Source organism: Pholcus phalangioides, unplaced genomic scaffold (genome assembly GCF_987345545.1).
Source record: "Pholcus phalangioides strain wild (caught in Gottingen) unplaced genomic scaffold, Ppha-v1.0 ptg000015l_1, whole genome shotgun sequence".
NCBI classification, from domain to species: Eukaryota; Metazoa; Arthropoda; class Arachnida; order Araneae; family Pholcidae; genus Pholcus; species Pholcus phalangioides.
Genome location: NW_028301608.1, coordinates 110,850,889 through 110,874,428, shown reverse-complemented (window position 1 = coordinate 110,874,428; position 23,540 = coordinate 110,850,889). Strand labels below are relative to the sequence as shown.

The 23,540-nt window shown below is 34.1% G+C and overlaps 1 protein-coding gene across 2 annotated transcripts; it reads left to right on the top strand.

The window, feature by feature from the left end:
• The first annotated feature begins 299 nt into the window (after positions 1-299).
• On the top strand, positions 300-22,206 carry LOC149077579 (ELMO domain-containing protein 3-like). Of its 2 annotated transcripts, none has more exons than XM_089245150.1 (10): positions 300-574; positions 5,779-5,830; positions 6,097-6,168; positions 7,668-7,753; positions 10,424-10,547; positions 11,966-12,088; positions 12,597-12,727; positions 13,352-13,428; positions 16,642-16,769; positions 19,402-22,206. In XM_089245150.1, the coding sequence occupies exons 1-10, from the start codon at positions 494-496 to the stop codon at positions 19,554-19,556; spliced, it is 1,029 nt and encodes a 342-aa protein (XP_089101276.1). In that variant the 5' UTR covers positions 300-493; the 3' UTR covers positions 19,557-22,206. The 2 variants fall into 2 exon arrangements, with proteins under 2 accessions (XP_089101276.1, XP_089101275.1); XM_089245149.1 differs by having other exon boundaries at positions 7,665-7,753.
• Positions 22,207-23,540: the final 1,334 nt, after the last annotated feature.

Sequence of the window (23,540 nt, the reverse complement as noted above, 5' to 3'; positions counted from 1 at the left end):
TAAAAAAAAAAAAAAAAGTTTTAGCCAAAACGTTGAGATAGCCTGGAAAGATTTGAAAAGAAAGTATGGTCACAGTACTCAAATTTTTTTTTTCTCCAGATCAAAAGAGAAAGAGACTACGCATAAGTAAAAAGTAAACATACGAATATTGAATAAAAAGTATTATTTTTACTAATCATCCTTGTTTTTTTTTAATTTTCTGAAATTTTTTTTTTTGCATATCTGGCAGCGGTCATTAATAGATAATGTACTGTCGCCATGGTAACATATTGGTTGTTGACAAAAACACAATTGTAAATATCGCCTTATTTCTCATCTATGCTCTAGTGATCAAATATACTGCAGGGAAAAAAATTGGATTGAAAAATGTCTCTATTTCAATAAAAGAAAATATGAACTGAAATGCTTTCATTAATCATAATATGCTAGGATTTTTGTAGCGATTAGCGACGAAACAAAATATTTTAAAAGAAATTATTAAACCCATACCAAAATGTGCGCCATTGGGAAATGTCAATTAGATACTGTTGAGGAAAACGAAGAAAATGATCAAATAGGAGATACTATTCTCCCGGTGAGTTAAAAAAAATCACCCATCATTTTTTCCCCACCTAGAACTATGTAGCATGGTTTCATCATAAGGATTAATTTTTAATAGTCTCAGCCCGCCCCCCCCCAAACACATCCTGGAGGCAAGCTACAAAGTTGTGATATTTTATGAGCCTTTCTCCTTCCCAGTCGGAATGTCTCCAGAAGTCCCTCTAAAGTCAATTTAAATTATTTACAAACAGAAAGATGTTATTTTATGACTCGTGTAATACATTGGGAGAGAAATTTTTCTGGTTGCTATTCTGATGCGAACTTTTGGGAGAAAAGTTAGCTGTCGCCCTCTGGGAATCTAACCTGGGTCCTCTTTCATATAAAAGTGTGCTACCTATACAACAGAGAGACAACTTTCCTTTCTTTATAACATGCTGTGCTGAATAGAGACAGTGCAGTCTCTCTCCTGAACTATAGCAAAGACCACCCCAAGTGACAACAATATAGACATGGGGAAACGTTGAGAACAAACTCAAACGGACGACGGTCTTCGAACCCGAAAAAACAATTTTTATCAAATGATGGCCGCGAAAACCTTATCAACTATTTAATATAGACATTGTTATTTTCTTTGGCCCATAAATGTATTAAAAACATAATATATCTCTATAGTGTCACCACTTCCGCAGGACCCAACTTTGACTTCGTGGGGCACACAATCCCCTCGACTGTGGTAGAAGAGGATTGGTACTTCAGCAAATACAGCACATGCTGCTTGTAAACACAAAAAAAAAAAAAAAAAAGAAAAAGATATGCACTATTTTAAATGGGAAATGAAATATCTCACAATAAATGTTGTTTAGCTCTCTCATATGAGCAAAATCATCAATAATGTCATCAAAATCTAATTTTTGAGTTATCTCAGCTTCACTGTACAATAAAGCTAAAGATGACAATTTTTCTTGTAGAAGACTTGAGCAAACTGATGATTTTATCTTTTTTAATAAGAATGATCTTTTTCTAGAACAGTTTGATATTGGTGATGTTGTCAATGATGATTCAATGCTGTCTCAATATGTGGAGAAATGTCACTTCTAAACCTCTGTTATTTAACATTTCTGTCACCAACCTGAACCAAGGTTGTTGCAGTTAAAAATAAATGTAATCTGAAAGTGTTTGCAAGACCAGATGCATAAAATTTTGCATTGAAAATATACAGAATCTTCATGAAGGTTTGAGGATTTCATGTTGATCAAACATGCAAACTTTCTTTTCTCATCGTTTTATAAATCATATTACGGTCAAAAAGATGTGAAATTTAGGAATTGAACAAAACACTGCGACACACTGAAACATTTTTGTCGTGGAGTTAATATCACAATAGGTGCATTGTAAGTCGCTGTGTAAAGTCTATTACTGATTGGTACAATATTAAAATTGATATTTGATAGGGGTTTGTGTCAGGGTTTAAGCTACAGTTGCATTTTTTGCAAAATGCAAAAACCTCCAACTATCAATCATTACATTAGCATTGTAGCATTTTCGCTTTTTTGCGAAAGGAATTTTTTTATCTAGCTTAAACCCTGGTTTGTGTGCTAATAATGGGCATTGGAAATAATATGATGTGATTGAGGGAAAATTCCTTGATTTTCAAAAATTTTACCAAATAAAATTTATATGTTTGAGAAAAATATATACCAAGGCTGGACAAATCCTAGCACCAGGTCGCCATGGTGACTAAAATATAGGTATTGGCAACTAAAATTTTTTTTGTGTAGTTACTAAATTGTGGGCAGAGAGCAGCACAAAATGATTGGAATTTATAACAGCATAATTGCTAACATGAAAGAGGGTCATTATGCCCTGAAAAAGTCAAAATCAGCATTATTTTGGACTTTTTTCCTTCAGGTAAAAACTTTTTTGGCGTTTGAAAAATTGTTCTGGTGCTTAGATTTTTTTTGCGATTTGTCCAGTCCTGAATTTATGAGGGGGCTCTCTCTGGACAAATATCCATGTGGAAATCTGGTCCTGCACATGGGGCAGTGAAAAATCAGACACCGCACTCATACTGTTGTAAAATTTATATGTTTACTTATATGCTTATTTATATGCTTACTTATATGCTTATTTATATGCTTACTTATATGCTTATTTATATGCTTACTTATATGCTTATTTATATGCTTACTTATATGCTTATTTATATGCTTACTTATATGCTTATTTATATGCTTACTCATACAGTAGTAAATTGTCCATGGCGATAGACATGAGTTATACCGGTATGATAAGAGTGTAAAAAACTCTAATAGAGAAGTGGGAAGGAGAGGAAAAATTCCTTTGTATTTATGTGCACCACACCTTTAATTCCTCACTGGGAGGATAAAAATGCTGTTTTTATATTCATCTCGCATCCAAAAACTTTGACTTAAAGGAAGAAAACTTTGAGTTAGAGAAAAATTTCAACACTAATATAATATTGAAAGCTTTGAAGCTGAGAAAAAAACTTAGACTTAAGCAAGTATTCAACTTGTTGAGAATTGATTATTTCTGTAGTTGTTATGGAGATTGTTTCAAATATTGAGTGCTCTTGGGGCTCGGACCTTATGCAATTTTTAGCCTGTGTTGCATAAAAATGTTCAAGGGATTGGAGAAAAGTATTATACAGCAATACCCAGACTTATGCAAACTATGGGTTATGCAATTTTCTGTGAGAAAGGTACATTCATTCAAGGGTAGTCATAATAATTGCTACCATCTCAGCAATCATCTTAGTGCTTATCAACTAAGAGTTGTTTTTAGTCTTCATCAGAGTACACATTTAAAAGAACCATCTATGTACTTTTGAGAGGGTGGTCAGAGGAGGTTTCAGAACTGTTTAAGCATAATACCCGTGGTCGCTAAACTTGAGCCTTGATATTTTGATTTTTATAACAACCCTTGGGGTGCTGAGCTTGACTTGAAAATATTGAGGGTGCTCTAATCCTTACAGGGAGTAGAAAAATAGGAGTTTCACTGTATAGTTTTATTATATAATTAAATTACAGTATTTTTTAATGTGTATAAGGAATCCCTTTCTGCTAAAATTTGGGTCCCCAAAATAGCAGGAGGTTTCTTATACACAGATAGTATGATAGAGAAGAGATATATATGCTTCCTACTTTTTTTCCTAAATTTCAAGCCCAAAAAAATCACGGAATTCCTTATACAAATACAACGCCACAACAGACAAAATGCCCAACGAGGTGGCTGAGAAAAGATGCCCATAAAAATATGGATGTCAAATATTTCAAAAATATAGCAACCCAATTAAAAATGCAATAAACAAAAATCGTAAACAATATATATACATGATAAATATTTTACAATGCCCATAAAGAATACTTATGGTTGTTTTATTCTAAGTATGGATAGCTTCTCGATTTACCCCAACATGTTTATCGTATTTCTTTTCAAACATGTCAATTGTGTTAGAATTTACTACATAAGTGACTAAGCTATTCCATTTATTAACAACCCTATTAGAGAAAAATTTCCCCCCCCCCCTCCCGTGACACCATAACCTTGCATTGTCCCTTACCAATCGATACTGGTGTCCCCTTGTAAAAGCAGTCGATTGGCAGTGTACTAAAAGTTCATGGTCCATCCTATCCTTCCAATTGAAAATTTTGAACACTTCGATCATATCTCCTCGATTGAATTTCTCACCTGGATTGGAATCTGCTATAAAATTCATTATTCTGAAGTATATATGGTAAATAAAGAATTCACTTGAATTTTGGGACTTATTCAATTCTTTTTCATTTTCATACTGGTTTTGTAGGTCATAAACATTTTTCTAGCATATATTATTTTTGATGAGCACTTACTGAACAGAACTGTTGTATAGTGTATTTTTTCTTCATTTTTGTACATGCTTCTACCACATAATAATTATTGAACTTTTCAATTTGAATGAGGTTTTTTGCGCTGCGACACCCATACAGTGTTTTTTTGTCCTCTTTTTTTCCATCTGCGAACTAGAGTGAGAAGTTGACTGATGATTATTGAACTGTAGTAAGAGTGTGCCTGCTTCGGGACTGAAAAAATTCGGTTGTGGCGGCGGCTTACCCTGACTTAAATTTGTACTAGTCTGTTGACAAAATTCCAATTCTTTCTTCTTTTTCTTCTGAATTCTCTTCCTTTTCCACTCTTCATAGGCCTTCTTGGCCAGTTTGTAAGCCGACAGTCGTCCCCAAAAGGATGGGAATCGGCTCTAAATTCTATTCTGGTGTGGTCATATCTCCTCGACACCTGCGTTCATCCAATGTAAACATATTCAAAAAATGAAGTCTCTCTTCATAACTCAAGCCCTGTGTGCCAATAAGGACACGCGTAGCTCTTCTCTACACCCCTTCAACCAAGTCTATGTCCCTCTGTAGGTATGGTCTCCAAAACCTTACAGCATACTTCAGTCCAGGACGAACTAAGCCTCGGAAAAGCGGAAGAATGACTTTAGGAGAACGCGAAGAGACTTTTCTGAAAATGAAACCAAGCATTCTATTCGATTTTTTGACCACCGCTTAACAATGTTCAGAAAACCTAAGCCGCTATACACAAGGGTTCCTTATACATGTTAAAAAATATGGTAATTCTTTAAAAAAAAAATTTTAGAATTTTTTTCTGATTGCTTGAGTTGATAAATGATCCCTCCAACACAGAAAATAAAAAAAAAAACAAGGGAGAGGAAAAACTCATAATTTTCTATTATTTATGCTGTATGCATAATGCTATACTACTTCAAATGGAAAGAAAAAACATTCTTTCTCCTTCTGTTATCAGACTGAGCAAAAGCTGCCTCCATGCACTAGCAGTTAGACAGGTTGGAGTGGAGGGAAATGGAAAAAACATGTTTGACTGTAAAGACAACTTCAAGGCAGTAGCTGAGCTTGGGATTGCCAAAAATATAGGGTTTTAAGGAGACAAGATATTTTTCATGATTGCTTAAATAAAAGTGAACAAATTAGATGAGATATCTCATCGTTGTCGCTGTAAGGGTTAGGGTGTCTAATTAAACATGGACTGAACTTGTAAAGTTTGTCACTTGCAAATAGAAATTACTGAAAAAAAGTCACAGCTTTGGAAAAGAAAAAAGTTTTTGATTTCAAAATTTATAATTATAGAGATGCATTTCATAAAAGAACTTAATCCAAATTATATTTTTCACATTTTTTCTATTTGGTGTATTTTCAATACTAGAGCCAAGATACTTTGATGAAACCAGCTTTCCTGAAGCACAGGGACCACATTGGTATGGAATTGAATTTTAGTTATTATGCTTTTCTCTTCGAACGTTCTTATCAAGGAAAGAGACTTGCTGAATATCGATGCGAAGATATAAACTTTGGAAGTAAAGTTGGTAGTCTCGGCCAGGAACCAGAACGAAGAGTTTTCTTTCCTTGACATTCCGTGACCTGAGAAAATAACAGTTGTGTCATTATGTTATTCTTGAGCTAAGTTTTTACTACTAAGTTGAATGTTTTGATGGATATTACAGGAGGTTACTTTGTGTTTCAGATTTGATTAAAGCGCAAAGAGATATTGAAAGTGCCAAAGAAGAATGGGAAACAGTGTCTTCAATACTACCACGTAAATTCATTTATACATTTTTGGGCCTAATTAACACCACAATAAGTTATATTCATGTGTACACAATATTCATTATTATACAACAAATTAATTTTCTTAATAAGTCTTTCAGTCAATCCACATTCGATTCCTTTAATATAGAAATATGTTTATGAACATGGATCAAAAATGCAATGCTTCATCAAATTACACTTCATGTGCATTATGTTACATTCACACCTATGCGCAAATTTTACCAGTATCTACTACTACTACTTAATATACATGCACCTCATAAACATTCCTCTGAGGAATCTCCAACGAATCAGTACATGCCGAGCTCATGTTCTGAGAGTATGTGTGACCCCAACATAGTTATGTTGTTAGAGTTAGGCATTGTTTATGTTCTATTGGTGCTGTCATCTGTTTTCCACATTTGCAGGAGAAAAAGGCAGATGTCAGAATTTTCATGTTTTGTAAGTATTGTGTTGAATGTCTGCTGCTCCGGACGTAGCAGATCTTTTTCAAATGGGAGACCAGCTTGTTCTGACGCTATGCTGGCATAGGCATTATTTGCAGTCAGTATTTTCAAACATTTTGTAAAAGTGTCTTGATACAAGCATACAATTACGATATTGTACTTTTAAAAAGTTTAATCAACAAGTCACTCATTTATTATCAGGCTATAAAAATCTTGTTTTCAAATGATTGACAACTGATTTTGAATTAGTAAGAGTTCTGTTAAAATGTAGCTTATTTGCAGCTAATTTTCAACAAAAAGTACTTATCGAATCATAGAAATCCTTTCCCCTCACCCTCGTGCTTTTGTTTCCTCTCATCTATCTTATTTTAAATTTATCTTCATTATTTCAAATTATTAATTTCAATAGACTATGTAGACTCCTATTTTGAACTTTAGGAGGAGCAATAAAATTTATTCACTTTAGCTGTGCCACTTTAATTATGTATATTTTTCAATTAAAAAATTTTCTTGTTTGTGTTATCTATGTATGTGTGTTTCATTTTTTGTATATATTTTTTATATATATCTACTGTTTTGTTTATTTTACATTTCTCGTCATGCATTAAGAACTTTGTCTTTTTTGTGTTGTGTATGTTTTTCGTTGATTTTTTTATCTTTACATTGTTTTTCTTTGACATTGATAATTTTGTCTCGTCTATGTCATATATGTGTGTTTTTTTAATGTTTCTGTTCGTGTCATATGTTTTATATATTTTATTCATTAATTATCATGTAAATTTTCAATCATCATCCATACAGGCATTACAGCCTCTGGATGATGTTTTACGAAACTGATGTTAAATCTGTATGTTGAAATGAATAAATTTGATTTGATTATTTATTCATTTTTTTATCCCCCTCGAATAACAAAATAGAACAAACAAGTTCTCTAGGATTTCAGACAAATTAATAAGTTTCTTGTTTATCATTGAAGATTTTAATTATAAAAAAAACTTTCTTGTACATTAGTGTTTTCAAGAATTTTTTTTTTCAGCAGTGAAGCCAATTGTCCGGGATAGTCCAGTTATAACATGTGAAGAAGTTTTATCTTACTTCCGTTCAAAGGACTTGAGTTCATTTCATGTATGTTTCTTTCTATCTTTAACATAAAAGGAAAAGAACATTCATAGATTATGTATAAATATATTTAGATATAAGATAACATTTGAAACACTGAATGTTTCAATCCTAGTTTTTTTGTTCTTAAGTTTTTTGGTTTTCAATGCCTTTTAATATTTATTTTGCAATGAAAATTTCCAGATAATTTATTGAACTCAAAAGTGATGCAATATATCTTGTATTCAAAATTCATATATCAATTTTATTTTAATAAAGAAAGATATTCTATAGATATTAATGCCGATGAACTTTGGAAAGAAAAGTTGTTGCATCTCCACCAGGAAACTTTGTTGTCTTGTTTGTCTCCAAAACTTCTCTTCCCAAAGTTCATCTCGGCATTTATATGCAGAAAATATTCTTTAATATCATCCCTCGCATGTCAGAAGCACGAATGTGAACAATTTTCTTTTTTTTATCAGCTGGTCGGCTACATTATTTTGCTATCTAAGTTTTGCCTGAAAAGCAAATGTATATGCCTATTGAAACACGTCACAAAACAGTTTAGAAAAATAACTTCCATAGAGTAAACATTCAAACGTCATTTTCTATATTCTTGTTTTTCCAAGGACATTCTACACTCGTGCCTCTGGCAGGAGGGAATGGCATGTTATATGCCAGAGAAGTAATTTCTTTAAATTTAGTTAAAGTAGTAGTAAAACTGTATCTATATTATTTGGTTATATTATATATATTTAACCAGTCATCTGGCTACTATTTTTTGGTCTAATTATTTAAATTTTTGAAAACGAATTAGTAATTAATTCAATTATATATATTTTTTGTTGATGATTTAAAAATACAACTAACATGATGTGTGTGAAGTCGAAAAGTCACTCCCCTTTTCCCTATAATCATATATATATATATATATATACCAGAGATATAATTTATTTCTCTATAAGTATTTCACAACAAACAAGTTATTGATGACATTACAAGCATAAGCTCTTATTGCTTGCGTCTAGACGACTTCAGGATGCTTTTACTGGGTTCTGAAATGTATGGTTCTATTCCAATCTCTTAGCTATACAAATCAGCAAACCTACAGCACTAACAATTATGTATCCAAAAAAATGAGACGTTCCTCATTTTCGATTTGAAAGATAGAGATGACTGCACCTAAATATATAACATACACACACAAACATATATACAGTGGTACCTTGGCTAATGAATACCTGAGCTTACAGTGGTTTACAAAGATTTTTTATTTGCGATATGTTTCTACCTTGGATAACAAACATGGATTCAGCTAAGAAACATTTTAATTGACATGGAAGCACACAGTAGCATTGTGAACTGAATTTTCACACAATCATCATCAGAGTTACTGTCAATCAAGACCATTTTAATTTATGCCATCCTCTCAGAATTACTTTCCAGACGTCTTTTTTTTTTCTTTTACAGAAAGCTTTCAAATCAATGATGGTTAAATGAATAGTTACACCACACAAGAGAAAATAGATTTAAAAAAAAAAAAAAAGCTGCTTGTAGACTTGAATATTTCCGGTGCACACGTTATGTGTGTGTGTATGCAAGAATTCTAACACAAAACTAAACTATCTGCCATTCTAGATTACTTTTGTCATCTGTGTATAGGAGACACAGAAATGAGCTGACTCTATCACATAAAAGGACACCTATTAACACGAATGGGTTCTGTACGTAGGGCAAAATAAAATTATTTTCAATATCGCATCATCCTTTAAATTCTCCTTCATCCAATATTGGAGCTGTTCATTTCAGCCTTCGGTCAATTTTTTTTCTTTGCTACGGTGTTTCTTCTTGGTATTTTACAAAACTTATCTTCAAATTTTGGGCCATACCTGGAACTAATTAAACAATTTTTCATAGAAACCAATGAGAAACCGACTTTCAACTAACAAAAATTTGATTCTGAAACAAATTATTTGTGTTAAAAACTATTCTACTAAATGGTTTATCTGCATTGGGAGAACCTTTCTTCGAGATCTTGGACAGACGAGCCAACCTACATAGTCATCGCTTTCAAATAAGAATACCAACAGCCAGAAGAGATTGCTTTTTACAAAGGTACAGATGCTGTGCAGTGAGAATCTGGAACAGTTTGCCATCAGAACTTGTATGCACCTCCTATGCAAGATTTGCTTCTGCTATTGGAGATTTTGACCTGGCTTCATATGCAAAGTACTTTCCCTACTGACTACTTTTATTATTATTACTTTTTCAGTGTAAATGAATTTTGCACCTGCTGGGGTTTTTGTAAATAAAAATAATCTTCCTTAGCTGAGGTATGACTTTATACACACACATGCAGTGGAACCTGTACGAAACAGAACATCGAGAGACTGAAATAATATTCTGTTTCAATAAAGGTGTAGATCAAAGCACTCGTTAGCAATGATGGAACTATCTTTCAATTCTATTCAACGCACATTTCACTATAAATAAATAAATATATATGAAAACACCACACATTTTATATGTCAGAGGTTTTTCAGAGAAATGTTTGAGGTGCAAGCTCAGTTAATAATGCTCGTAGTGTCTGGGCTACAGGGCAAAAATCCAGAAGAAGCATCACGAAGTCACCAAGCAAAATGTGGATAAATATATGTATATATTTTTTAAACTTAAATATTTCTTCTGTATTTTCAGAAACGCATAAAGCCAGTCAATCAGAAAACTAGATTGGAAAAATTATTTCATTGTATATTTGGCCCACCTAGGCTTCATCCAGCTTTAGTTCCAGACAGAGACTTTATATTCACTTTTGCTCAATGTAAATATTATTTTATCTATATACAGTAATCTCTCGATAATCCGGTCATATGCTAGTCCAGCCTGTCCAGTAATCCAGTGTTCTTAAGCAGGTTTTCTTCCAGCACAGAAGAGTAAAACATGGCACTGCATACTGTGTGTAGAAGTTAATATTATTTAAATGGGCTTTTTAATTAACTTCCATTAATCTGGCAATTTCAATGATTTGGCACACCCTGGTCCGAGATGTTCCGGATTAGCGAGAGTCTACTGTATTATTACCAGCATTTCTCAACTTTTCAGTTTTTGAGGACCAGTAAAATAGCAAACAGTTCGATGAATCAACTTACAGGGTGCTGTGTAGGCATCCTACTAGACTCACATCATGAGGTTCCAGGTTCGAACTCCAATGGTGGTACTGAGATGGTTGGTTAAAGCAGGTTTTATGCAGTTTTCCAAGTTCAAGGCGTAAATACGAGCCCGTCTCCCATTTGAAAAATTCTCCCTGAAGAGAGCAGGCAGACCTGGAACGTGATACTTACACCACACGAAAATTCAATCATTGACCATCTTTGCTTCAAAATATGGAAGACAGATGGCAGCACCAGCAAAACACAAAAGCAGCACAATTCAGACAGCATAATAATGTGTTCTGATTGTGTGTGTGGCATCTAACAAGTTCCAGCATGCAACAATTTGTTAGAAATTCTGTAGAGGAATATGTACGAGTTGCATGTATTGTTTAGTAGTAATCATTAGTATTAAAGGAGAGTTAACTTACAGTACAGTTCAAATTAAGTATGGGTGGGGGAGGGTGACATTTAGTTTGACAAGGATAAAAAAAAAACAGGGCCAGTTTTATTAAACCAATGCTTCCCAAAGTAGACAATATTTTCTCCTGGATGCAGTAGAAGCTATGGGTTGGCTTATATGAATTGACATCATCGTGCCCCCTTCCCCAGCAATAATGACCACCAGACTTTCAAGTTTATCTCCACCTATGAGTGTTTTCACTGATATTTGTTCCAGGAAGAAGTATAATTTAGCTCCTGCATGGCCTGCAAAAGTAATCCTAGACCAGGGTTTTTAACCTTTTGTATTTCATGGACCCTTTGTGACAATAAGACAGACGCCACAGATCCCTTTTCAGAATAATATTCAGCACATAATAATCTACAAACATTAAATTGTTTTCTCCTCCAAGCTCATTGATCACCCAAAACCTCTTCAAGGACCCTTGGTTAAGAACCACTGTCCTAGATGGAATATGGCTTGCAAGCCAAAAATGTTTGTTAACCCATGTTTTTTACCTCTTGTCAATCTTTCCCATATTCAAAGAAAATATTGTAATGCGATTTTTATACTCAAAAATTGATATTTTTTGTGCATGAATTCCCAATGAAATTATAATGTATTTACCATGTGTATCAAAATTTTTAGGTCCATTTGATTCGGCTGATAGCATACATGTTCAAGTTCTACAAACTATATACAAAAAAATGACTGCTAGTCTTCATGATTGTCCACGTTATGGGAGCCACTGGGAAGACATAGGCTTTCAAGGTGATCTGCTGTATTATTAGTACACATACATGCTGAAATTTATTTGTCATTTAGTTTTATGTATGATCTTAGATAAACACATGCTATGATGCAAAGGTAAACATCTGGGATTGCATCATTACATTGCTACCGTTACAGGAGGTTTCACTGCATTTTTAAGAATTTATAAAATGTTTAGTTCAAGAGAATTTAAATAAAAAATCCATCCAAAATCAATAGAATGAAATCATAATTACCATATGTGATTGACACTTTAATCAACAATGGTCCTGAAAACTTTGAAATCCAGACATAAATTTCAATTTGAAATACAGCATTTCGTAATTTTATTTTATTAAGTAATTTTTTTAAGTCTACAAAGTCGAAAGACTGATGCTCAAGAGACCAAAAATTTATCATTTATTTCACTACATTTGATCTAATAAAAGGACATCCAATAGGACGGGACCAATGTCTTTCATTATAAGTCACAAGTTCAGTTGAATATAAATGACTATGTGTTTTACAGGTGTAGATCCAGGGACTGATCTTAGAGGAGTTGGATTCCTTGGTTTATACAATTTGTTGCACCTTCTTCAAGATTCCAGGGTTTCTCAACTATGGCAAGAAATTTCAGTGCTTTCTCACAGTGAACATCAGGTGAGAGATTCAGTTTCTCTGCACTAAATGATTTTGCTTTCAGATAAAAATGATAACGCTCCAATCATGAATTACAGGCATAGTCTAAATATCTTGGAAGTATTCTTCAAGTAACCAGGATGAATAATTCTACAAGTTTCAAAAATGAAGCATCTTTAGCTATTACAAAAAAAAAAAAAAAATTTGATCAAGTAAACAGTGTGCACATTGATTTCCACTACTCCTTTGAACATATTATAGATGGGATTACTTCATCAGCACATTATAGTCCATATATTTATGCAGTGAATAATGTTGAGAATATAATGTAAATGGTAGGAAAAATATTCCAGCCAATTGAGAAATCTTTCAACGCAAAAGTTCAAAATTAAAACAATATGATATGAGTGCATAAAAAAATGGGTGAGGGTATGCATGTGTTCAGAACCAGCAATGCATGTTCGTTTCTATAAATTGGTTCTTTTTATTTTTATAATCAATCAGACCTTACTTTTGGAATGACCCTTGTATATCATACTGGATAAATAAATTTATATTTTGATAGTTCATTTTTAACCCACACACTTTCACTTTTCCATAATTTTTTGAATTATCAAAAATTATTAGCTTTTTTTTTTCTTTCAGGAGTTTCCATTCAGTGTCATGGGAATTAATATCACTCGAATAGTTTTGGAAACACTTAGAGCTGAAGTTTTGAACAGGTGATCATGATATACAGGGTGAAAACTGAAGTATCAGTTTGCACTCGAATAACTCAACCATTGGATATAGAAACATACTTTCAATTAGAAAAAGTATTTAAATAATGTGCCCGTCTTAGAAGTGTGATTTATTTTATTAAGGGCTGTATATACAGAATCGCATAAGAATGTATGACTGGAAACCCAACCCGATCAGCTGGAGGATAAACGAATATGCAGAAATGACAAGCCAATAATGGGTGGAAACTCTTTATTTAACGATACTTTACACACGGACGGTACGTGTACACGTTAAGTTTCACAAGTGCTCAAAGTTCTTACCATCCACAGTTATGCATGCTTCACAATGGTGACACATTGATTGCTGAACTCTTTCGAAAATACCCTGCATTTCACGGACGTTTGCAGCTACTTTACTACACACCAACTTCAGTCATATCACCACATGGCAATTTTCCAACAGTGGAGTTGGGTGGGAAATGAAGGCTCCATCTATTGGTGGTTACCCCAGGCTCGATGGGTAAAGAACATGTTTTGGATGTTCTATGCCCGGATCCGAATCCATGGACATTGACAGTAACCTTCATGGATGCTTGGAGCTGCGACGGGGTGCTCTCGAGTGTGGGTAACTGTCTGTCTGCATGTAAAGTATCGCTAAATAAACAGTTCAACCCATTATTGGCTTGTCATTTCTGCATCTCCGTTTGTCCTCCAGCTGATCAGGTTGGTTTTTCATAGTCATACATTCCTATGTGATTCTCTTTTGTTTCTGTGTTTTCTACCTCCTCTAAAAGTTTGTATACAGGGTGATTCAAAACTCAATGTACAGAGACACAAAATTTAATTTTTCATAAAATCCTCCCATCATCTGACTTCTAGATAATTGCGTCTCTCCTAATCCCCCTTCAAAAAAATCTATGAAGTGCAATATTTGCTCAGGTATCTGAATTTGAAACTCGCTGAAAATGAGGGAAAGAACCATATAAACTAACAGACAAGCTCATCCTATGCTGTTTTTTTCCCCCATTTTCGGTGAGTTTCGAATTCAAATATCATAATGAATATTGCAGTTAGAAACATGGAATATTTTTTGTTGGGCTCAGGAGAGACAGGGCAACAACTTGCTAACTACGTTTTTGACACACACAGGGAGTGTACGAAAAATTAAATTCTGTATTTCAGCACATATACAGCCCTTATTGAATTAAATTACACATCTAATACGGAAATATTATTTAAATACTTTTCTAATTGGAAGTATGTCTCTATAGCAAATAGTTCAAGAGTTACTTCAGGTGAAACACCCCCTGCATGTATGCTGTATTTAAATAAATATATATGATTGAAGAGTTGGGGAAAATGGTTTCAGTCCATATAACAAAGTCTTTCTTTAAAAAATGTAGTTTAATATTACAATTTTAGAAACTTTATTTTAATTTTATATCATGGTATATGCTATGTAAAACTCAAACCAAACTATTTTCAAGAAGCGAATAAAAAAAATGGTTGTATAAAATTTTTTTTTGGCTTCACCCCCCCCCCCCCCCCTAAACATGTAGTTTGAGCAGGATTCTGAAACCGAAAACACACACATACATTGAACGAAATTTGAATAATTATGATATTTGATTATGGTATGATGAATTAAGTTAAAATTAGATGAAAAATTATTGGTGGTAAGTGCAGAAAAATATTCAGTGAAAAAAAAAAAGTTTATTACCCTTAGTCATCTCATTGTCAGGTATAGATTCATCGCTCTCACGTCCATCCCACATCAAGTTGTGAAAGCTCTTAAAGATTGTAGGTCATTTTACTTCGCTGGAGAGATTAAAATTGGAGCCTTGCACAAAACTTTTAATTCTTTGATAGGCATGTCCTTCTCTTGTTGATGATCCTTTCTTCCTTTTCGCTTGTTTTTAACAGTAACTTTGACTACCAAAGAAACTGGAATCATGGTACACTAAACATGGTGTAGAACTATCTGCATGAAAACATCCGATTGGCCTTGTCAGCAGTATATATATATAAGCATTTTTTTAGTACAGGCTTTAAAAAAAATCTGTCCAAGCTTTAAAAATTTCTCGTTTACAGTCAATCACTATGAAAGGAGATGATTTTACATGACCGCTTTTTATAACTTCCATCCATTCCTTTGGAATCTCGATATAGGACGTTTGTGCAGGACAAAACATAAATCTGTACTCTGTGATAGTTTTGATACACAAACTAACCTTAAATTCATAAGCACAAAGCATGAACTACACATCAGTAAAGCAAAAAAAACAAAAAACAAAAAAACAACACTCTAATATCGCTTTTTGTACATTCGCTGAACTCTGGGCATTTTTCTATCTACTACTACTGAACCACACATGCACATTGTCCATATTCCTCTATGGAATTTCTAACGAATTGGTACATGTTGGAATGTACGTGTATGTGTAGTGAACCTGACGTGAAGTTTGTTTCTGTGTAATGCTTCCATCTGCCATCAATTTTTCTAACTATGAGTGAAATGTAATGATTGAATAATTGTATTGTTGTAGGCCTGTTGTGCTCTCTGTGGCGAGACTTTTTAATGGGAAGATCGGCTTGCATTCGCACCTCAAAGTTGGGAACCACCGATTTTCCACCTGCTCATTGTGACTAAAAGAATCTTTTCTCCTTTATTACAGCAGACTGAAAGCATTTTTGCCTCTGATGTTTTACGTGGTTGAAAGAAACGGTACTGAGATATACAAAACCACAAAAACATTAATTTTGATTTTTTTTGAACTGAAACTCTACCCCCAACCCTCCATTTATATCCCTGCAAAGGAAATTAATTCCCAGATTTTTTGATTGCAATATCTAGTGATCTAATGTGATAACAGCTAGTTCAAGTCAGTATTTCCAAAAGTGGGCAATAGAATGGAATGGTGCCAAGTGTGGTAGAAGGCACGAGTTTAACATAGTGTCTTACGGGTTGGCTTGAGTTGAGAGGCAGAGAAAAAAAATATCTTGAAGGGGTTGATGGAATAAAAAGTTTAGGAAAAACTCTGGTTTAAATTAAAAGAAAACAGACTGACTTAAATAAAATTACTCGCAATCTCTATTAATCTCAAGTTAATTATTTCTTAAATAGCTTAAATAAGATTTCTGGGGGATACAACTCAATTTTAAATGGTCTCTTTGTTGCTGTAGGTATTTTAACAGAATTTTTTTTTTACCCAGGGAATGCAATAGAGTAAATGATGTTATTCGTGTCGTTAATAATTTCTACGCCGGGCTTTACCTTCAATTCTACAGAGTCTGGAAAACAGAAAAGAAGTCTATCATGGATTCAGGATATGTATTAAAAGGTAAATGAAAATTTCTGCTCACAAAATTAAATTTGTCACTTTTGCTGAAAATGACAACCAAATGACACAATATCTTATACGCAAAAAAACATAACCAGTTATTCTCCTTCTATATGGTGTCAGAATTTTTTATTCAATTTGGTTTCGCAATTGCCAATCATTCTAAAATACTATTTTATGCAAAACAAATATATATATATATATATATATACACAGTCGTCCCTCTGTATTCGTGGGGAGTAAAAGTTCTGGGGTCCACCGTGAATACGGAAAATCTGTGAATAAACAAATAAAACTTTTGTGTTTTGGGCATCCAAACTAGAAAGGGGTACCCAGTGATTATATGCTATGTTTTCTGAAAGAACATTATGAACATTAATGCCTGTTAGCTGCTGTTTCTTCCTTCCAGTAAATTTGTTAGAGTATAGTAACAAGGTTTCCTCTACCAATTTTCCTACATGTGAAGAATGTGTCATTGATGAGTCTAGCCTCTGACTCTGGACCAGAGACATGTGGATCCACGCCTATATAGTTGTAGCTGCAGCAAATGCTGATCCAATCCTAAGTACATTTTTTCCTCAATATATCCAATTATAGATTCATCGGTGACATACTACTGAGGAACTGTAGCAATGAAGCTAAACATTGTCAATATTTAATATTTTTCTTCCAAGTTCTTGACTTTCAAAGGAACATTTAAATGGCAGTCTTTTAGAAACATTTCCAGAAACACTAAAAACCTTCAGGAGGGGTTTTTTTTAAACTTTTATTTTACATGTACAATTCATATCTTGTTCCGATGCTAGAATTAGCACTGAAAAGTGCTTTCCAGAAAACTGGGAAAAAGATACAAATATGAAATCTGTGAATACTGAGGTCCGCTGTACGATAAAAAAAAACATATCAATAACGACAGTGAAATGGGAAGGATGATTCCACTGAGGGAAGATTACTGCTAAGATGATTCAAGTGCTAATATCATTCACATCTTTTGGATTTTTTTTAACTTGCAAAACACACTGCAGATCGAGCATTATTTAAAAGTTCCTTCTAAGACAAATTCTGATTTAAAAAGCCCAGGCTTTTTCTCATAAAGAAACATTTCTGGTTTACAAAGTTTTCCAGCTTTAAGGCCTATTCACACACCAATTCAGTCTCTGATGCATTGGAAACGTATTAGGATCATATTCTGAACTGCGCCTGACTAGTGTGAATGAAGAGAATTTTTTTGAACTGAAACAGCAGATCTTTCAGAATGAAGACACACCTGGACTGATGTGTGCAAAGAGATATTGAATGTGTTTCTTCTATTGTGTGGTCCCTGATGGCATTGTTTTAAACAATGCCCAGTATTTTTTCAATCAATGCTGAGAGATGACTGCATCAAATTTATTAATAATAAAGCACAACGGGCTGTCCAAGTTTGTCAGGAAAGTCTATAAACTTCCTTTTGTAACAAAATAAACACAGAAGGTTTAACATTAATTTTTGAAATAAAATTGAGAATTAAAAAAAAAAGTTCTAACAGTGATATCTCAACTTAACAGTTCCTAAGATTTAACCAAACAAAAAACATGTTTCCAAAAAAAAAAAAAAACTTTTCCTGTATAAAACAATTGAAGTGATTCATTCTGAACCCCTACAAACATTTTTACTAATAAAAAAAAAAAGCAATTAGCATGGTACAGTGTATTCCCTGAACGTATTCCAAGAATAAAAAAAAAAGTTAAATCAAATTCTTTAATTAATTTCTTTAAAAATATATTTTTTTCATCCACTGTCAAGATTGTTCATTCAAGATTCATCCAATACAAGATTGTTCTTGACAGTGGATGAAAAAAATATATTTTGAAAGAAATTAATTAAAGAACAATCTTTGACCGTTTTGTTGGCATGGCGAAGAGGAAAGTATACGAACAGCAGTTGGCTGAAATAGAGTTCTCAACTTAGAAATGGCCTATCAATAACGTAATGCATCATACCATTTCTGAAACTACCAGTTTATTCAATTATCATAATGCACAACCATAATGCACAAAAAGTGAATCATGTTGTAAATGCATCTTTAATTAATAGTCACCCTTGCCAACAATCGAACCCTCCTTTCTGACAAAATGTTGAACTCTCTTCCTCTATTTTCTCTCATGGAACGTATGAATGGAAGTTTACTTTTGATTACAACAAACTCCAAAGTGGCTGGAAGAATAAAATAACCAAAAATAGTAGTAAATAAATAGCATAAAAAAAAGTTCATAAAATTGGGAGTTGATAGAAATGAGAGTTAGCAAAATAGACCAGATTTTAACATTAGTTCTATGACCTGCTCTTCGGGACAGAAGACCAGTTTGTAAATTGGAGGTTTGTAAAATTGAGTTGACTATTTTTGACCAAGAACGTGACGCCAAACCTTGTTCAAAGTGCATGCAATTGAAAAACGAAATCTTTTTTAGGGCACGATGATTTAAATACTGGGTGACATAGTTCAGGCAATCACTGAAACAGTATCAAGAGGGTGCCAGTACTGTTACGATCTAGAATTTTTAGAAGCTATGTTAGCTGAGAGACATTTCCCTGATAATTTTTAACGTTATCTGAAATTTGATTCATAATTTTGATTTCTTGTTAATTGCAGACTTGTCAAATCTAGCAAAGAAGAAACCACATTTTATCCTGCGGCAGTTTCAGGATTACTGCAATGGCAAATCAGAACCTATCGGCTATCCCTCATGTAGTACAGAATGCGATTTTTCTGATATTGGAGGCATTATTTCTGAACCAGCTTCATGATTTCAAGTGCTTTGATGATTTTACCAAGACGTTCCACATATTTTGTATGTAATTCATCATTTCAACACTGAAATGACTCAAAATCTAGCCATGCATTTTGACACAAGATGCACATCAAACTAAATCCATCATTTGCTTGCATTTGTAGGTTGCTTTGGCTAGCATTAAAAAATAAAAAAGCAAAAGAAGTTGGACTTTCGTGTATTCAAAACATTTTTCCAGCGATATCACTCTCCGATCTTACCCCTCAGATGTCTATGTTTATTTATTCAAATTTGTAGAGAAAATCACTACATGCTGCGATGCTTAGGCACACCTCTACACAGAAATCGAACTACGTATAATAGCTTTGATGCACACATAACACATACCAGTTTTTCATATATGTTCTCTTCTGAAATCAGAATGTTTTATTTTATGTTGCTGCTAAAAATGCTGAGACATTGTGCTGCCACCTCTCTGTGATCCCCCCATAGTCTAGTATCCAAATTGCTATAGCTGTGCATTTTTGCTTTGAACACCCAAAATACTTACTGATTTTGATTCATATCTGAACATTGTTTTGTTATTCCATTCCCTGTAATAATTTCCATAATCCATATAATTAGTCCCCCCACAGTCGAGTCCACTCAAAGCAAAATCAGATAGCAAAAAGTATTGGTAATAATGAATTTTTTCCATCCCAGTGAACCTGCAATACCAAAATAATGTAAAAAATATTACTTAGGACGAAAAAAAAATTACCTTTTTTACGAATATTGAATACATTGAAGGTTTTGGAAAAAATAGGATTTTCCCAGGACTAAGTTCCATAAAATCACAATTTCTCTTTCAGAAACATTCTGAACGTAAAGTACAACTGTACTATTTGGCAAAAGGCTATGGCTGTATTGTCAGAGCCATCTATAGTTAGATGATTTCCTATAACTACAGATAGTGCGGGTTTAGCTCATTCTCAGAGCCACTTGAATATTAAGAGGTCTAGTATAATATTAGTTTCTTTATGTTAGCGTTTCTCAGTATTTGTGAACCTCAGGACCATCAAAATATCTGTAATAATTAGATTTGATGGACAGCTTACAGTGGTTCTTTAACTTTTACTCATCTAGGTTCCCTTGCCTCAGTCAACATTTGCAGCTCCCCAGTCTGTTAAAGAACCACTTCAAAGCACTGGACAGGCACACACCAATATCGACAACCTACCTGTGATGAAGTTGGTGACGCATACTTTGAGAACCACACTCTGACTTAGTACATAGATCTAATATTTTACTCAAACCCATGTGAATATCGCTAATAATTGTGACATGTGAACAATTTATTTTGACTATACTTAAATTTTCAAGTATGTTTGCTGCTCAACACAGGATCAACTGCTTTATCTCTGCGGAATATCCGTAGTCAGCAGATCATAGGTTGAGAAACACTGCTTCAAGAGGACCCTTCTCATTGAATGAGTATTTATCATATATCGATTATAACAATTATCAAATATTTTTTTTGTTTTTCACTTTTCCGCATGACTGTTACATCTAGACTCGACTGTATCAAATTTCCGCAAATAAATCAAGTGCCTGTGATACATTAGTTGGTGCTTGTTTTCTGTACACTCGAATGGACTAAAAAAAAATAATTCATAAATCTGAGGTTAGAAAAACTGAGCCCAGAGAGAAGAGAGCAACTGCACAATACAAAATACTGTACATACAATGCAATATGCACATTTAAAAATGTTATTTAATGTAACCAGATTGATTTTATTGTTATTTCACTTATATTTTTTTCATGATCAGTGATAACTATCCATAAAGACAATCAAGGAAATTATTTAGAGATGATTATTTTATATTTATTCTTTCCAAGTTCCTATTTGATGTGCAATGTCTTTTTTTTTCTTCTACGAGTATAGAGCAGTGGTTCTCAACCTGGGGCCACACGAACCCCTTGCGGTCTTGGGATATTGTAGGGGGTAGGGCCCCACGTGAAAATCAGATGAAAGGGGCCACAGAAAGCTGTGAAGAAATAGCTTTCGAATGAAATATTTAGGGGAAAAAATGTGACTGCTTTCAGAATCCAGCAGAGCTGTCCATGGAACCAGGGTCATCTTAACCCATGTCTGCATGGCTTGGGAAGCAAGTGCAAGAATGAAGTGCACTGAACTCTATCTAGCCCAGGGTGGGTATGGACCCATAGTGATGTCAGGAGGGGCGATTTATTGTGTTGAATCATCCCATATTTTATGCAGACCCATTTTTTCCCATATAATCCAGCTGTTGGGAGGAATGTGTGTGTGTGATCACTACCCCCATCAGGAATCAGGATCGATCCGTGTCTGGCAAAGTTTAAGCTACGGTCGCATTTTTCGCGAAATGCGAAAGTAGTAGTAGCCACTTTTGCAAAAATGAGTATAGGAGGTACGAAACGAGTAGACATCCAACCATCAATCATTACATTAGAATTGTAGCATTTTGCTAAAGCTCCCCCCCCCCTTTCGCTTTCTTGCGAAAGGAATTTTTTATCCAGCTTAAACCCTGATGCCTGGTCCAAGGTTACAGAGGTAAATCTTATTTATAATTTTGTGCAATAAATTTAGTTCTGTATAAATTCCATTGAATAAGTAGAGAAAGGGTCTCGCTCCTCCATGAGGAGTCCTGGGTAAGATGGGGTGGGGGGGGGGGACCACTGGTTTACAGTACTCATTTGTTGTACTCAATTGTTATGCTATAAATTGTATTAAAAGTTTTACATAATGACTAAAATTTCTTTGTGCAATTGATTAGTTGAATAAATCATTTGGTCAATAAACGTTTGCATCTCGTGACTTTTTGTATGAAGTTAAATTCATTTCAAGGCACTTCCAAGTATGAAAGTCGAATAATTTAAAATCATTTATTCAGATGAATTACTGATGCAAAAAAACATGTTGCTAACTTCATATTTGTTTGACACAAAATATAAATATGGAGGTTTTGAACAGCTGGATGATGCAAAGATGAATTTAGGAAAGGTGGAACAGGGTGAGTGCTCTAGGCATGCTCACCCGGTAAGTGAGAGGACATGGGTTCGATTCCCTGCAAAGGCAATTGAATTTTCTTTCTTTCCTAAATTCATCTTCACATCAGACAGCTGTTGAAAACCTTTGTATGGACCCCAAAGCAGAATATTCCAAAATCTGTCACATATGTCGCAAAACAATCAGTGCTAACTGCAGAATCAATCTGGAAGAACTATAACAATATAGAAAACACTATTATGGAAATTTTCACTGCAGAACATTTCCAGTTAGTTGATGGTTTGTTGCAGAACAATGCAAAACATTATTCTTTGGGGTGTATGGACAGTGAAGAGTGACATAATCCTTGGGAAAAACATAAATATCCTTTATAAGGTTCGTTCAAAATGTATCCAACCATAATTTTTTTGTGCGTAAACCAATAAAGCCAGGAAATCATGGTTTCATGCATGCATGTTGGCGATTCTGATGAGCATGTTTGATTTTTTTATCTGCCTGTAGAATCTGCCAGTCGCAACACACCATAGATGAGTGAGGTGTAAAAGACTGCCATCAGATTTTTGTTTGACCAAAACATGATCCCTTTCAAGGGCATTTTCAGCTTGAAGGCGAGCCAAAAGTCACAAAAATATGCTTTAAAATTAGGGAGCCTGATGAAGCACAGGCATGTTGTGTCTGGCCAGTAAACCAAAATGAACACAGACACACCAAATGTTAAGAATGGGTGGATGCGTTATCGCGATTGAGCTGCCAATTGCCCGCAGCCCATAAGTCCAGCTGCTTGTGTCTCACAGCATCACGAAGGCAACTCAGAATATCTTGGTAGTAATCCTTGGTGATGAGATTGTGCCGTGTGATGCATACTCATGATGAACTACACCACTGGAGTGAAATAAGAAGTTCAGCCTGACAGTGGTCTCTCACTAATGTGCGGCCATCTTTGAAACAGTTGTATCACTCCTTTATTCTGT

Bases quoted from the DNA above. Each gene is read 5' to 3' on its own strand.
- LOC149077579 (XM_089245149.1), top strand. From the start codon at position 494: ATGTGCGCCATTGGGAAATGTCAATTAGATACTGTTGAGGAAAACGAA. The intron at 12,089-12,596 runs GTGATCTGCTGT...TGTGTTTTACAG, and splicing joins GGAAGACATAGGCTTTCAAG to GTGTAGATCCAGGGACTGAT. The intron at 16,770-19,401 runs GTAAATGAAAAT...TGTTAATTGCAG, and splicing joins TTCAGGATATGTATTAAAAG to ACTTGTCAAATCTAGCAAAG.